Genomic DNA, 17,333 nt, shown 5'->3' with positions numbered 1-17,333 from the left:
TTGAAAGTCTTGGCCTACATGATAGATAGGCATGTGCTTGACTAGACTAATGGAGGAGGATAAAGAAGAAAGCTTTTGATGTTTCCTCCTACTTCACACTATACTGTACAAATTTTACAATTTCCATAAAAAATTTTGTCACTAGGGAAATGGTGGTTTTTCCTAACAATACTGCTTCACTCCCCTCACTACCTCCCTTGACCTTCTGGCTGAATTATAACCACTCTCTCCAACTCTATTCCCCTCAGATGCAGCTTTTTGATTCCAGGATTTGTCTGGTATGATTGCATTGTTCATTGAACATCACACATAAGGGCATAGATGGATGCCATCAGCACTTCAGCTCCTACAATTTTTCCTGCAAAGTGTTTAGATTATACAAGCATACAAGTCAGGAAGAAACCATTTCTCTGTATAGATGTCAATATGATTCTTTCCACTCCTTTATATCCTTTAACATTTTAGAACATGATTTATCAAATGTAGTTTATCAAGCATAATTAATAACATGTAGGCTTGTGAAGTATCTCCCAACTTAATGACAACAGCTCCAATAGGAAAAATAAAGTTAGGCTACAGCCTATATACCCTTTTCTGGGTGGAAAATTGGACATGCATAGGATTGGCAGCCAGTTCCACTACTGAAATCAATGAGAACAGTTAATCCCAACCTGCATAAATTTCATTACTATCAAATGCACTTTGCACAACGAGTCTTTTTTTGATCAGGGTGTGGAGTAGTGCTCCCTTTTCTTTTGATACTGGGGTCCCAGTTGTTTTTTGAGCACTCCATTTTCCCACTCATGTATGTGTGTGTGTACGTATCAATATATATATACTTGATTTAATGGCTGCCAGATGCCTTTCATCTCTGCAATGCTATCATTGAGCAACTCTTCACTTGGTATGGAGCTATTCTGCAAGATGAACTTGCTGTCTGAGTATTTATATTCCAGTTTCAGTGACATGGCTCTCTTTCAGTATCTGTTCATGGGCAAGGCTATTGGGAAAAGAAGGGTTGACTGACAACTTTCTGCTTATATATAAATTGCTGCTTCTGAAAAATGTGGGAGTGGGCAGAAACATGTGGCAGTTTCTTAAGCAGGACAAAATGGGTCAAAGCAGGAGAAGGCTCCTTCCTGCATTATTGTGCCTTGACTTCTATAGAATCATGTGGGTCCAGAAAATTAACATGTCCTGTGTATTCCCACGAGGTAGCTTCCTTCACACATCAGTCGCTCATGGGTTAATCCACACAATCTGGCCCACAAGTTGTCAGTGCAGGATCTCATCAGATGATTCACAATGGCTAAGCCAAGCCATTCTCTGCAAGGAAGGTTGAAAAATATGACACCTTTCATTGCAATGTATTTTTTTAAAAAAAGAAAAAGCCCAACCCAACACTGATAGAGTTATCACAATTACAACTCATGCTGTGCTTATTTTAATAGTGCCAGATGGAGCTTCCTTGGCAAAAGAATCGAGAGCGCTTGAATCACAGAAGGTTGCGGGGCAAGTGGAACATGCAAGACAGATGGTGGGCAAGGAAAGAGCACTTGACGAAGAGGAGCTTGCCGATGAGGAAGGCCCCGAAGAAACAGCTTTGGGAGAAGAATTGCGAGGCAAAGAGGTAACAGCTCGTAGAGCAAAACGAGCAGGAAATAAGGAGCTAGCAGCAGAACTGGAGGAAGAAGCAGTAGCAGAATCAGATTTGGACAATGCCGAAAAAGAAGTCATGCATCCGGAAGGAAAGGCAGCTGGGGGAAAGGCAAAAGCAGAGAAAAAGCTCAAAATAACAAAGAGTTCTCTGGGGAAGGGAGAGAAAACACAAGATGAAGAAGAAGCTTTGGGAGATGAAACGGAAAGTAAGGAAGGCAAATTATTGAAGGGAGGTGTGAAGGACAAAATATACCCGAAAATCCAACTGGAGGATGGTTCTTTTGCGGAAGCAGAAGACATGGCTCCGGGGTCAAACCTTGAAGGGGTTGTCTCCACAGATGAGGAAAAAGCAACTGTTTCTGGAGCCCTAGTATATGGCGGCAAAGGTGTCAGACAAGGAGTTTCATCTGAAATGGAGGAAATAGTCCAAGACATTTCAGGCCTGTGGGGGGGTGAGACCAAAAAAACATCTCTAGAAGTGAAACAGAAGAAAAGAATGTCTAGAGACGAAGGTTCAGCTCAACAGAAACTAGCACCTCGGGTGGGTGAACCATTTTCGGAAAGTGAGGCTGAGGGGGTCGTTTCAGCAGCAGAAGATGAAGAAATGAGAGGCCAGGGAGCAAAAGTAATACGACAGGCGGGGAGGTCAGGGGTCAAGCCAAGTTCAGAAAGAAGGGCTGGAAGGAAAACACACTTAGAAGTGAGGGAGAAGAAAAGAATATCTAGAGACGAAGGTTCAGCTCAAGAGGAACTAGAACCTTGGGAAGGTGAACCCTTGTCAGAGAGTGAGGCTGAGGGGGACATTTCAGGAGCAGAAGATGAAGACATGACAGCCCAGGAAGCAAGAACTATACGAAAGGCAGAGAGGTCAGCAGTCAAGCCGAGTTCAGAAAGAAAGGCTGGAAGAAAACCACACTTGGAAGTGAGAGAGAAGAAAAGAATATCTAGAGACGAAGGTTCAGCTCAAGAGGAACCAGAACCTTTGGAAGGTGAACCCTTGTCGGACACTGAGGGTGAGGCAGTTGTTTCAGCAGGAGAAGATGAGTATATGACAGCCCAGGAAGCAAGAGTAATACGAAAGACAGATAGGTCAGTGGTCAAGCCAAGTTCAGAAAGAAGGTCTGGAAGGAAAACGTATCAACAAGAGAAGAAAAGAATATCTAGAGACGAAGGTGCAGCTGGACAGAAACTGGAATCTGAGGCGGATGAACCCTTGTCGGACATTGAGGCTGAGGAGGCCATTTCTGGAGCAGAAGATGAAGACACGACAGCCCAGGAAGCAAGAGTAATACGAAAGGCAGAGAGGTCAGCAGTCAAGCCGAGTTCAGAAAGAAAGGCTGGAAGGAAAACACACGTAGAAGTGAGAAAGAACAAAAGAATATCTAGAGATGAAAGTTCAGCTCAAGAGGAACTAGAACCTTGGGAAGGTGAACCCTTGTCAGAGAGTGAGGCTGGGGGAGTCATTTCAGGAGCAGAAGATGAGGATACGACAGCCCAGGAAGCAAGGGTAATACGAAAGACAGAGAGGTCAGGTGTCAAGCCAAATTCAGAAAGAAGGGCTGGAAGGAAAACACACGTAGAAGTGAGAAAGAAGAAAAGAATATCTAGAGATGAAGGTTCAGCTCAAGAGGAACTAGAACCATTGGAAGGTGAACCCTTGTCGGACATTGAAATTGAGGGGGATGTTTCAGCAGCAGAAGATGAGGATACGACAGCCCAGGAAGCAAGAGTAATACGAAAGGCAGATAGGTCAGTGGTCAAGCCAAGTTCAGAAAGAAGGTCTGGAAGGAAAACGTATCAACAAGAGAAGAAAAGAATATCTAGAGACAAAGGTGCAGCTGGACAGAAACTGGAATCTGAGGCGGATGAACCCTTGTCGGACATTGAGGCTGAGGAGGCCATTTCTGGAGCAGAAGATGAAGACACGACAGCCCAGGAAGCAAGAGTAATACGAAAGGCAGAGAGGTCAGCAGTCAAGCCGAGTTCAGAAAGAAAGGCTGGAAGGAAAACACACGTAGAAGTGAGAGAGAAGAAAAGAATATCTAGAGATGAAGGTTCAGCTGAAGAGGAACTAGAACCTTGGGAAGGTGAACGCTTGTCAGAGAGTGAGGCTGGGGGAGTCATTTCAGGAGCAGAAGATGAGGATATGACAGCCCAGGAAGCAAGGGTAATACGAAAGGCAGAGAGGTCAGCAGTCAAGCCAAGTTCAGAAAGAAGGGCTGGAAGGAAAACACACATAGAAGTGAGAAAGAAGAAAAGAATATCTAGAGATGAAGGTTCAGCTCAAGAGGAACTAGAACCTTGGGAAGGTGAACCCTTGTCGGACACTGAGGGTGAGGCAGTTGTTTCAGCAGGAGAAGATGAGGATATGACAGCCCAGGAAGCAAGAGTAATACGAAAGGCAGATAGGTCAGCGATCAAGCCAAGTTCAGAAAGAAGGGCTGGAAGGAGAACGCATCAACAAGAGAAGAAAAGACTATCTAGAGACAAAGGTGCAGCTGGACAGAAACTGGAATCTGAGGTGGGCGAACCCTTGTCAGAGAGTGAGGCTGAGGAGGCCATTTCTGGAGCAGAAGAAGAAGCCCAGGAAGCAAGAGTAATACGAAAGGCAGAGAGGTCAGCAGTCAAGCCGAGTTCAGAAAGAAAGGCTGGAAGGAAAACACACGTAGAAGTGAGAGAGAAGAAAAGAATATCTAGAGATGAAGGTTCAGCTGAAGAGGAACTAGAACCTTGGGAAGGTGAACCCTTGTCGGAGAGTGAGGCTGGGGGAGTCATTTCAGGATCAGAAGATGAGGATACGACAGCCCAGGAAGCAAGAGTAATACGAAAGGCAGAGAGGTCAGGTGTCAAGACAAGTTCAGAAGGAAGAGCTGGAAGAAGACCAACACTTGAAGGCGTGGTGGCCAGTGCAGAAGGTGCAGTGGAGGAAGAGGATCTAATTGAAGAGGAGGATGAGGAAGTTGAAGAGGGAGGGACAGAAGTGATTCTGGGATCTGGAGTGGGAGCACCTAAACAGAAACAAAGAGTAGGAAGAAGGAAGACAGAGGCAGAAGGAGAAGTGGATTTTGAAGAGACAAAGGCAGGGAGAAAGGTGGCAATTAGAAGGAGGACAGAGGCTGAAGTTTCAGGGAAAGAGAGAGAAAGGGGGTCTCTGTCCATGGCACATGAGAATGAAATAGCCCATGCGATCACCATCACAGGAACCCCAAGGGTAGCTGGCGTGACAGAGGCATCACACCTATCCCAGCCATTCACACAAAAAGCAGCATTAGCAGAAGGAGGAATGGGCAGTAAAGTCAGCTTCCAAGATGAAGTGGAAAAAACACCAAAAGAGACTGTGGCCGGGAAAATGTCACCTGACCTGGGGGTGCAGGTAGAAGATGCAAGCGATGAAGTAGAGAAGGAAGAGGAGGCATATTACACAGGAGAACCAATGATAACGCTGCGAGATGTGGAGGAAGCTCTGTTGGCAGGGATGCAGAAGTTGATAGAACAAGTATCGTTTATGAGCGAAGAAGTGGAGGAGGAAGAGGAAGAAGAGCCTAAAGAACTTGAGGGGGAAGTTTCAGTAGAAGAGACTCAAATGCTGTCTCACAAGGAGGAGGCTGGAAGGAAAGAAGTTTTTGCAGCTGTAGTAAAAAGAAAAACATGGGGTGCTCAGAGCGACAAAGCCATGGAAGCAGGTACTGAAGAGCCTGTGGAGGAAAAATATAGAAACGAACAGAGGAGAACAGGGGAGGAAGAATCTCCAGAAGAAAATCTGCCAGTGAAAGAAATTGTTCCCAGCAATGCACAACAGCCTGAAGGACAGCCGCCAGTAAACTTCACTTTGCAAATGATCAGCCTAGAATCTTCTCGAACATCTGACTAAGAAGAAGGGGACTAGGAATGAAGGTAAGAGAGAGAGAGAGAGAGAGAGAGAGAGAGAGAGAGAGAGAGAGAGAGAAATGGCCCCAATCCAAAGAGTTGCTTTAGGCCTGCCTAAATGTTTGCATTAGCCAATTAGCCATATATGTGTGTGTTTGTGTGACTTTTCTCCTTTGAATGGCAAACACTCATCCACAGGAAATAATAATAAAAACCTGTCTTTGAAACTCACCTTACTTCGTTGCCTCCATAGCTATAGCTCTGGAGCAGAGTGCATGAGCCAGCTAAAGTTCCACCTTTCTTGACACTAATTTCACTGGGGAGAGTTGAACATGCACTTACTCATTTACTTGTTACAAATCAATAGGAGTTTAAAGGTGCTTGATTTGACTTTACATTGCTGGTTTTTTAAAATAATAATAAAATATCACACAGACCTCCATCTCCTTGGAGGAATTTGGAGCTGTTTGCATATCGTTTGGGCTGGGGGCTCCCTTCAGGACAGCTTATGGGGCCAGACTGCTTAATGGCTGCAGTAGAACTGCTCAGTTTTCCTTCAGACCATTTTATGGGCCTATGTGTAGCAGGCTAAAATGGCAACTTGGGAAATATATTTTTTACACAGTTTTCTAAACGATTCAACCCAGTTCCTTTAGATCATGAAAATACTGAATGGTAGACCTGATAGGAGCTGTTGCTTGTACATTGTTACCTCTACTTACGCACACCTCTGGTTACGTATCCTTTGGGATGTCAGGAGCTTGTCCTACACTCGAGTAGGACCCTGGCAGAGACACATGCCCGACTGGCATGTTCTCTCCTTCCTGGTTGTTTGTTCAGGGGCTTCAAAAGCTTTCGTCTGCCCAAACATCACAGCGACCGATGCCAACTGACACCGGCACACTTAGGGATCCGCAGAATCTTCACAGCTTGCATAACAGACCTCAGCAACTCAGCATTTTGGCTAATCTACTTTATTTACATATAAACACACACGGAGCACTGCAACATGGCTCCCTCTCTCTCTAGCATCAGACAGCAAAGAGGACAAAGGACAATAGTCCCACTTCACGGAACACAGTAACACAAACATCCTGTTTCTGTCACTTCCCACTGTGGAATCAAAACATACACCATCATGTGATAGACAACAATCCCATGACTGCAATCATGGAGCAGAATTCTAACATGGGATACACATGCGGCAAACCTGGAAGTATTTTTCTGGGTTTCGCTGCACGCTTATGCGCAGAAGCGCTTTACCGCACTGCGGCATGCGCAGAACAGACACCTCCAGTAGCAAAAACCTCGGGATCTGGAACAGATTCCGCCTTCAACCAGAGGTACCACTGTATACCACTCTTCTAAGCAGAGGCTAGTGGTGGCAGTAGTAGATAGCCAAGTTTGGTTTTCTTTAGCAGATGAGATTGCTGGAGAGGCCTTTCTTTGGCATTTTGTTTTGTTTTGTTGTGTTACAGATATACTAGTTGAGGAAGATAACATAAACATTTTAACAGAGAATGCCCACTGCAGTCCCATCAGAGCAAGGCATTCCTGCATCCCAGATGCTTTTGCCTTGCAGAGCTCAAAACTCAGCTCAGCTCTCTCTGTCTGTTTTTCAAACTGACAGCTTTTGTTTTTTCTACCTCACACATAGATCTTGCTTGCACCATTTCATCATTCTTAGCTGTGTGGGTGGGGTTGCACTTATTCCAAAATGGCTCTCACCTTACGGAGTCGTCCCCAGCTAGTGGGCTAGGGGGATAAGGAAGTTGAGAAAGAATATGCAAACATCTTTGAAAGGTCCTTGGTAGAGTAAAGCACTGCTTTAATAGCTCTGAGGATCAATTGCAACCAAAAGGCCAGGCCAGTTTTGAAAGGTTCATTCTGACATTTTGATTCAAAATGGTATGCAAACAGAGGAAAACGGCACACAAACAGTGAGACACCTTCTCTTTGACTCCAGGAACCAAAATTTCTTTACAATATCTTAAGAGATGTCCTAATGCACAGAAAACAAACAACTTTCCAAAGTAGCAGATTAGAATTGCTAGTCCTTGTTACGTCAAACTTGTAATCTGCACCCTATACAGCTAACTTTCTTTTCCTTTTTTGCTTCCTTAGAGTACTCGGGGGTTTGACAGTCCCACTGTGTCATCACTACAGTCCCAAGGCAAGGTGGAAACAATGACTCACCCAACCAAGCATTCTCTCCAATTATTCCACAGCTTCCATTTTCCCTTTTCCATTAGTCATATTACAATTATGATTATTTAGCAACTTTTCCACAAATCACTCTAGGCTGGTGCTGGCTGGGGTGTCTTCCCTCCTTTTTCTTTCTTTTCCTTCATGAGTAGCATAAACATCTGCTGCTTTTTAACCAGAACAGCTCCAGACTAGAGAAACAAGCCTATCTAGCCCATTTCAGAAATAGCACTCCTTTATAATTATGAAAGTAATAATCACGAGGCCTGTCCAACAGCTGCCACACATTTCTTTTAAAAAAGCAGAAAATTATTATGTTGCTGGGAACTTCACAAAAATCAGCCAGTTAACTGTGGTGATAGTGAGAGCCACAATGAGGGCTTTATGTAGAATAATAAAACACCTGAAAAAAACAGATGAGAACTGTACATATTGTGATTATATCCATTCCACACACACCCCACTGCCTTTGGTGTGTCATTTGTGTGGGGTTTTGGGGTTTTTTTGGTGTGTAAGCAAGGCTAGACACATGTGTTCCAATAGAAAGGTGCATATGTTTTGACCGGGTCTTTTCTACATCCTTTCAAAATATAAATATCAAATGCTCATTTACACTGGGATTAGTTCTGCACCCAGGCAGAGGGCGCAGCCCACTTTGCTTTTCATGTTAACTGAGCTCCTGTTGAGAGGAGCTGCAACATGTCTAAGGGCAAAGTATTATTTGTTGTTCCTGTATGTAAGGACATGCTGCAGCATCGATTCCATTGCCTTTTCCGTGGACTTGGCTCCTTGCACTTCTGCTCTTTCAAGGGAAGGGGGCAGGCAGTCTCCCCTGTACAAGTGGAACTTTCCACAGGGAGCTAAGCCATTTGAAGACGTCATCACAATTCCTCAGGCATGCATGCTACATGCGCTATTTCAGTGGTGTGGCTAGCTGCCTCAAAAACAGCACTTATGCACGATGCAGCTCCATTTGAATGTCTTAACATGTACACAGGGCTTTGCGCTGTTGTACAGAAAGAGACCTTGCCAGTATCAGAGCATACGCATGTGCCTTAACATGAATGGCAGGGGTAGCCAATATGAAGCCCCCTGCCCCGAAGCTTTGAACTAGAAATCCCATCATTTCTCACCGTTGGGTATGCTGACTGGAGCTTATGGGAATTGTAGTCTAAAACATCTGCAGTGTTAGGTCAGTTTGAAGATTATTTTATCTAAAAATGCTGAGATTTTTGGGGTGAAGACTGCATTTTTGTGTTTCTGTGTGGGGGTGTAGCACCAGAGTACAAAACATCCGCATGCCACCATCTTCATCTGAAGTAACTACAAAAGGTAGATACCACATAGTGTTGGTTTTCTTCACATGTTGACCTTGCAGTTTCTCAGTAATTCAGCATCATGGGCCATGCATCAGTGCTGTGTGGCCCGCAGGGGTGCAGTGCTGTCTTGCCCCACCCAGCATGGTCAATGGCCAGGAGTGATAGGCTTGTCATCTACTGGATGTGAGCCACCCATGCTGAAAATGAACAGAATAGCGAAGACTACCAGCACAATCCTATCCATGTTTACCCAGAAGTAAGCCCCATTGATGTGTGGGACATGGGTGGTGCTATGGGTTAAACCACAGAGCCTAGGACTTGCTGATCAGAAGGTTGGCAGTTCGAATCCCCGCGATGGGGTGAGCTCCCGTTGCTCGGTCCCTGCTCCTGCCAACCTAGCAGTTCGAAAGCACCTCAAAGTGCAAGTAGATAAATAGGTACCGCTCCAGCGGGAAGGTAAACAGTGTTTCTGTGCGCTGCTCTGGTTCACCAGAAGTGGCTTAGTTATGCTGGCCACATGACCTGGAAGCTGTATGCCGGCTCCCTCGGCGAATAAAGCAAGATGAACGCTGCAACCCCAGAGTCGCCCATGACTGGACCTAATGGTCAGGGGTCCCTTTACCTTTACTAAGCCCCATTGAATTCTGTGGGTGGGATTCCTGCTTAAAGGATGACTGGGAAGGTGTTGTTTTTCCTCATTTCCATCACCAATTTAACAGACATGTGTAAATATGGACTAGGCCACTAATTTCAGCAATAATGGATTGGCATTATATGAAAGAAGAGAGCTCCTCCCCCGTGCAATTTAATGCTTTCCCCTCAAATGGAAAATGATCACGTTTTAAATTAAATGACATTGATGAGAATAAAACAAGAAACAATTAGGTTCCATTTTTGAACATGATTGGGCTGCGTAAGGGCAACCGGGAATAGACATAGGGTGGGCAGAAAGAGAGTTGGGGAAATAGTGTGGGGTCAGCCCCCCCCCATGAATGCCTTAGCATCACTTGTCCAGATGTATGTTTAGCATGCTCAACAGGTCCCAGCTCAATCCCAGCTGCTTGGAAGTTGCAGAAGGAAGGAGAGAGAGGGAGTAGGAGGAAACAAGTAGGTGGAATGATTTCTCTGTGTCTCTGCTTGTGTCAGGGTGGGAGAGGAGGCAAAGGGAAGCGTTTCCTCTGCTCCATCCCCTCCACTAAAAGGACATAATATGTGTGTGAGCATCTATTGGATTGGGGGGGAGGCAAATGGACTCCTGTTGCGCTTCCTTGCATCTTACCACATGGTGCAGTGTGCATGCGTATGTCTGTGTGCATGACAGTGGGTAGTAATGCACATGTACATAGAAGTGTGTGTTGATGCAGGAGACATTATTCTCTCATTCCATGCCTCCCTCTTATTTATTAAGGGCCTCAATTACTTGCAGCATGCAACCAATGCAGAACCATAACACTGTCCATTGGCTTGCAATTAAAATAAACATTTGGTAGTCTCATTAATTTTATCCAGAAAGAGTTTTAAGCTGTGTAACCAAAGAGCTCTCAGAGCAGTGTACATTGTACAGCTGTAGATGAAGCACGGTTAGAATTCACAAAGCCCTTAAGAAAGAAGCATACATAAAACAACTATAATTAAACACTGGGGGGGGGGGGACCAGAATTTTAAAAAAATCACATATAGAGAACTGGGTAGGCTTCCTGATTTTTTTTAAAAAAAGGTTTATGCAGATGTTTAAAACAATGTGGTGGAGGAACCTTCCTAATAACAGACAGGAAGTTCCAAAGCGCAAGTTTTGCCGTAACACAACCATAGCACCCATGCTTAAACAGCAGTTTGGTCTGCAGATGCTAGCAGGTGATAGCATTTAATTCCATGCTGCAAAGAGGTTCATCTCCTGATTTCTGCAAATGAAACAGCAGTTAAAAGTACAGGAGGAGTCACACCCATATCTGGCCAGTTGGCCACCAACCACTTGGATGGTTTTTCTTAAGGTTGTCTGAATGCCTCCACTCTTTGAGCCTGGGTGTCAGATGCAATAGTTAGCACATCCCTGTGAGTCCCAAATGGCGGACTCCCCCGCCTCTTCAATATATTTAGCCTTCACAACTCTGGATGTTTGCTTAGACTTAGAGATATAAAAGCAGTGTTTGATCAAGGATCTTGGACTTCAGGGAATTCTATCGGACTGTGCAAGAGCCATTTTTCACTTTGCAGTTATCTGTCCTTATGGAATCTAGTCCCAGATTTCCTGCAGTGGTGACCAGAGATGCCATAGAAAATGAAACCCCCCGTATCCTTAATAATTGTGTAGATCAGAGAATTTCAGTAGAGGCCATTTTCCTCTGCAGCACCAGAGCATGACAAGCTGTCCCATGTCTGAAATATACTTTCTGCGTCTGCATTCATTCCCACCTGTATTTCCATTTCTATTCTGGGATTGCTAATGCATTGTAAAAGGCACATGAAGTAGCCACATAAAGCATCTCAGCTTCTCTTAAGCCTGTGTATATAAATATATTTTCAGTGTGATTAAAACAAAAATTGCAAATTATTTTTCTATTGAGAGATTTAAATTGTTGTACTTCTGATTGGGGCCAGTGCTACCATTTGGCAGAGGGAGCCAGCTACCCCAGGCATCAAATGCTGATGGGCAGGAAGTGGTGGTGAGGTGTTAGCAGACAGGCTGAGTTTGCCACTTGGCCTGCCCCACACCTCCTAAGCTAGCCTGCTGCCTCCAGGCACAGCGGATAATGTTGCCTGCGATGAAGTAAGATTCATGGATGATATCTTGTTATTTGCCTCAAGCGGCAAGATGGCTTGGGCTGACTCTTTTCCAGGTACTCCTTTGCTTGTTCTTATGTGAATGATGTGCAATACTTCTGCTTTCAAGGTGTGAACTCTTTGTGGCCATTGAAACATCCAGAATGTCTCTGAGGTATGTCAAATTCTACAGTGGAATAATATGTGGTCAGTGTTCTCTACCCTCCTCCCCATCCAAAGCAATCTATGATATTTATGAGTTTTATGGGTGAATAAATTTGTTTATTAATTGCCATGGATTCAGATTTTTTTTTCTATGATGTGTATATGAAAGTATAGCAGCATGAACATATCAACATGCTTTTTGTGTGATTTTTCATTACCATACTTCTAGAGGGCTGCCTCACATTCTTAACATCATGAATAGTGTCACTTCTGCATACACAACATATATTTAGAACACATTCCACCCCCCCAATGAATCCTGGAAACTCCTTGGGGCTGAGGTCCCTTCGGCCCCTCCAAAAAAATATTTGAGGGGGCTGCCCCCCCAAGCTAATGGGCATTGCCATTCAAATGGTGTGCATACCAACATCTTGTGATAGATTATGCGGGCTGGGGGCTTATCTGGCCCCCCATATTTTATTCAAGTTGGTACCCCTGCTAGAAGCTGTAGCTTGCCCCTCACAGAGCTAAAATTCCCAGCATCCTCAGCAAACCATGGTTCCTGGGATTATTGAGGTGGGGAAATATGCCTTAAATGTCTGGTGTGCAAGCAACCCAAGCCATCATGAATTGCATCGTTGCTGCAGCTTTCACCCAGTGAATCACACAGAAGAGTACAGCATCAGTGGTACCCATCTCCTGGATTCCCCCAGCCCACTCTGTTTTCCAGACTCTGATCCACTCCCTTTTAAAGCTGGAATTATCTAACAGCAATGGGTTTCACAATTACGGAGTTCATATGCACAGGCAATATTGACATTTGCATACTGCATGCAAAATGCAAGCGGTGTAGCATTAAGGTATGCAGCCTCCGTTTCTTTCAACCCAGCAATAGTTTTGGAAGGTTTACAAGAGATCAAGTTAAATTGCTCAAGGGGCTTACATATGGTCTACTGGCTGCCAGTTAGTCATCCCCGAGGTAGTCCAACCAGCTGCCAAAGTTCAAAGCCTTTTGTGCAGATCTATGACGTGTCCACAGTGCACTCTTGGGTGGACATGCTGAGTTCTTGGCTTCTTTGCCACATTTTTGTTTTTTATAAACCATGTAGATAATAAATTAGCAATCTGAGTTTCAATCAGGTTCCCAACAATTAGCGATGCTGCAGCAGCAACAGCTGGTAACTGGATGGTCCCGAAAACATCTCAGTGGGATATTTTCTTTTATATGTATTTCAAAGGGACTTCATTTCTGGGAATGGGACAAGATTAATTTGGCCTTAGTAAATAACTTGAAGACTCTGTATTGGGCTGGAATTTTGGTACCCAAGAAAAAAAAAAAAGATCATTTGAATTAATAATTCTTTCCTTCTGAGAAGCATGCTTTCCCCCAAAGACTTGATATTCCTTCTACAGAGACCAATTAATTGAGGCAGTGCTTTCTTCTAATAGCCAATTATATTAATTACCAGTAAAACAACGTGTTTGCTTTGCTAGAATCCAACCAGTATGGCTTTGTCAAACGCTTTGCATTTCAAACTGCTCAAGTCTACGGGCAACCACTATCTAGGAATCAGCAAACGAAATGCAAATTCCCCATGAATGTGGAAGGTCAGGTGCTAGCAATGGGACTGGGCAATTAAAGGAGGCATAGCTCTTCCCCCGGCTGATCCCCTTGTTCTATTTCTAGTCCTCATTAATTTCTTACACTTGCATGGAGCTGGTAATGGAGATTCATTGTACAGAAAGAGTTGGCACTTTTCACTGGCAGGGCTCCTGTGCCTTTACCAGCTGAGTGTCAGGCGTTCGACAGGAGGAATGGTTCCCGATGCCACATCGCCCTACCCTGAAATGTTGCCCCAGTTGCATTCCCAGTGCAGCTCTTAAAATGCATGGGAGTCCTTTCCTACCACAAAACATTGGCTTACTCTAACTCAGCATATCAACATGTTACCTGCTCCTTAAGCATACAGAATGGCCTCAGAGAAGTCTAAACTTACCCAGGCAAATTCTGCCATGGGGAACCGTAACTCTGATTAGCCCCATGCTTCCACCTGGAGTGTTCATTTCAAAAGGCGCTAATGGAACTGAGGAAATGGTGTGCTTTTCAGGTATACAGTGGTACCTCGGGTTAAGTACTTAATTTGTTCCGGAGGTCCGTACTTAACCTGAAACTGTTCTTAACCTGAAGCACCACCTTAGCTAATGGGGCCTCCTGCTGCCGCCACGTCGCCGGAGCATGATTTCTACTCTCAACCTGAAGCAAAGTTCACAGTGTGGTGTAGTGATTAAGAGCGGCAGTCACATAATCTGGGGAACCGGGTTCGTGTCTCCGCTCCTCCACATGCAGCTGCTGGGTGACCTTGGGCCAGTCACACTTCTGTGAAGTCTCTCAGCCCCACTCACCTCACAGAGTGTTTGTTGTGGGGGAGGAAGGGAAAGGAGGTTGTTAGCCGCTTTGAGACTCCTGAAGGGGAGTGAAAGGCGGGATATCAAATCCAAACTCTTCTTAACCTGAAGCACTATTTCTGGGTTAGCGGAGTCTGTAACCTGAAGCGTATGTAACCTGAAGCGTATGTAACCCGAGGTACCACTGTACAGTCACGCATGGAAAAGGCCCATCTATTATCTGTGCATTCTTCTACTTTGGAGAAGGTTCCAGGTTCAACCCCTGGAATCTCCTGGTAGGGCTGGGAAATACCCCCCCCCCCCATAGGAAGTGCTGGAGATCTGCTGCTGGTCAGTGTAGACAATACCAAACTAGATGGACCAGTGGCCTGACTCAGTATGAAGCAGCTTCCTATGGCCACAAACCTCTGCTCATTGTTTTACCCAGATGAATCTGCCTGAAATGAATGTGTAAGGCCTCTTGCTTCAGCAAACGCTCCCGTTCTTTCTGCTGTGAAATTTCAGAGGAGGTTTCTCTCCAGCTCTCCGGAGAATTTCTATGACCACCCCCACCCATTCTCTCCATTTCCCACTGATGTATCATCCCTCGCAGTCATCTTGGCATCTCAGGTGTTCTTCCCACAATCGTTGCTTTCAAATGCACACACACTCTTGGCTTCATTCCCCGACTACCTACACACACACACACACACAAACAGACACACACAGAGCAGAAATTGCTCATTACTGTAGAAAGAACAGATCAAAGTTCACATTCGGCTTTTTGTATCACATGTGTGGGCTGTGTCTTAATTGTGCCTCTTGTGCTCAGTGATGCTCAGCCAGGCAAAGAGAAACCTGCAGAAAGAGAGGATATGAGAAGGGGAAAGGCTGGCAAACTTTTCAAGAACCACTTAATGTTTAAAAATGCTTCCCCTCCCTCTACCCATTCGTTGAATAATTCACACTTCAAAAGGATGTGGCTGTATTATGCATTAAGTATCTCCCTATGTATGAAAAAATGTAAGGTTGTCATCACCTAGCCCCCTTTGGAGGATCTGCAGTGCCGCATCACAAGCCCAGATTTGCATGAAATTAGGGTTGGGTAGAGGAATAAAACAGAAGTCAGATTGAGTAACAGGAGTGGCTGTGGCAGGGGAGCCCAAAGGAAAGGACTTTGAGAGTGGACTTCATCCTCAGAGGTGCACTTCTTTGTCTCTTGAGACAGATGCCAACAACCACCCCCTAATAATGTATTAACCTTGTATGAATCAAATGGTCTCTCCATTTAGTTTATTTCAGCCCAGGATTTGGGTTTTTGGGGCAGACCTGACAGACACCAGTAACACTGCCTTTCTCTATGCGTGCACAAGGTGTTTGTGTTGAAACATGTCCCCCAGAAACACAAAAACACGGCTGAGAGGAAGGATTCCTCAGGCTACATTTCATGCGGTATTTTTGTTTTAAGGGCACTAGATGACACTGTGGAGCAGCATTCATGTGAGATGAAGAGCTGTGGTTCTCTTCCAGCATTTCAAAGATTTATGCAGGACACAACAGTGATAGTGACATGCATAGCTAGCTGCCCTCTTTCGTTCCTTGTCCCTCTGTCTTGCAAAAGCGTTTGTATCACAAACACAAATGAGCTACAGAGCAGCTTTCTTCTATGCGGGTTTGATGGTGGCTGTGAATTGCTGAGAAAAATACTGAGTTATCTTTTAGAAAGAAAGAAAGAAAGAAAGAAAGAAAGAAAGAAAGAAAGAAAGAAAGGCTGGATCCAAGGTTTGAGGAGGGGTTTTGGTCCCTGGAAAAAGAGGAGCACTGCAATCTCCTTCCTGCTACACAACAGAGCTTCCTATCCCAAATCCCTTATCTAGAGCCAATGGGAGCAATATACCATTTAGACTTCCTGCTCGCTTCTCTTGCCTGCTGTGTGACACACACACACACACACACACACACACACACACACACAGCACCAAATGCTCCTGCACAGGCTGATGGCTGAGTCAGTCCATTAGTCCATCTAGTAGGTGCCAGACTTTGGGCTCCTAAACTTCAGCAGCACCCCATGTGACACTACAATTCAGCCCCCCTGCCCCCCTCTCATGCTCTGTTCTATAGTCTTGTTGTGGCATCCCCTGCAGCAGGGCACCCAGTGTGACTGCCCTGGTCATGCTACCCTAAAATCACCTCGTCATTCTGCAGGTTACAACCTTAATACCAGCAGTTAGGCTTTAGTGCTCTGTTCAACAATGGGCTCCTTGCCAGGGCACAGACACTGACAGCAAGTGTCTAGTGATGCCCACCAATGGGATGCAGCAAAGTGTCTAACTAAATAATAAAAGGGGTCTTCTATTGCTTCCTAAAAATGAATACCTCTGGTTACGTACTTAATTCGTTCCAGAGGTCCATTCTTAACCTGAAACTGTTCTTAACCTGAAGCACCCCTTTAGCTAATGGGGCTTCCTGCTGCTGCCGTGCCACCGCTGCACGATTTCTGTTCTCATCCTGAAACAAAGTTCTTAACACAAGGTACAATTTCTGGGTTAGCGGAGTCTGTAACCTGAAGCATATGTAACCTGACGCATATGTAACCCGAGGTACCACTGTAGATCCCATTTGGATGCTACCTTCTTTGCAGCTTTATTGCACATTTACTTGAGTGGCCTACTCACATGAGCAGCATAGTGTCAGAGGAAGCAGCTCGTGGGAGCTTGGAAACAGGAAGTAAATAAAATCACACTGAAAGATGGGAAGCTCTTTACCAGCTTTGGTCTGACTGCCTTCTCACTTCTTCTGAAGGCTGCACATGCAAGGTAGGCTCTGTACATTTTGAACTTTATGCAGAGGCTCAATGTGTGGCTCAATCCAAAGAGAATTAATCATCTGTCTGATTAAATCTATACAATCGCAACTTTGGCTCTCTCTAGTGCCCTGAGGTGGGCAAGGGAATAAAGAACTCTGTCCTCA

At 44.9% G+C, this 17,333-nt stretch overlaps 1 protein-coding gene across 8 annotated transcripts in view; it reads left to right on the top strand.

Moving 5' to 3' along the window:
* Positions 1-9,167, top strand: part of ERICH3 (glutamate rich 3) — a 62,437-nt gene extending 53,270 nt beyond the window's left edge. For 3 of the 8 annotated variants that reach the window (XM_083742891.1, XM_083742895.1, XM_083742893.1), the window contains 2 exons: positions 1,452-5,553; positions 7,651-9,167. In XM_083742891.1, coding sequence (XP_083599017.1) covers positions 1,452-5,530 — 4,079 coding nt within the window. In that variant the 3' untranslated portion in view covers positions 5,531-5,553; positions 7,651-9,167. The remainder of the gene's footprint in view (positions 1-1,451; positions 5,554-7,650) is intronic. The other 5 variants (XM_083742892.1, XM_083742897.1, XM_083742898.1 and 2 more) reach the window with 3 other exon arrangements.
* Positions 9,168-17,333: the final 8,166 nt, after the last annotated feature.

The sequence above is a fragment of the Podarcis gaigeae genome (genome assembly GCF_964106915.1).
Source record: "Podarcis gaigeae genome assembly, chromosome: 6".
NCBI classification, from domain to species: domain Eukaryota; kingdom Metazoa; phylum Chordata; class Lepidosauria; order Squamata; family Lacertidae; genus Podarcis; species Podarcis gaigeae.
This window is presented reverse-complemented; position numbering and strand designations above follow the sequence as displayed.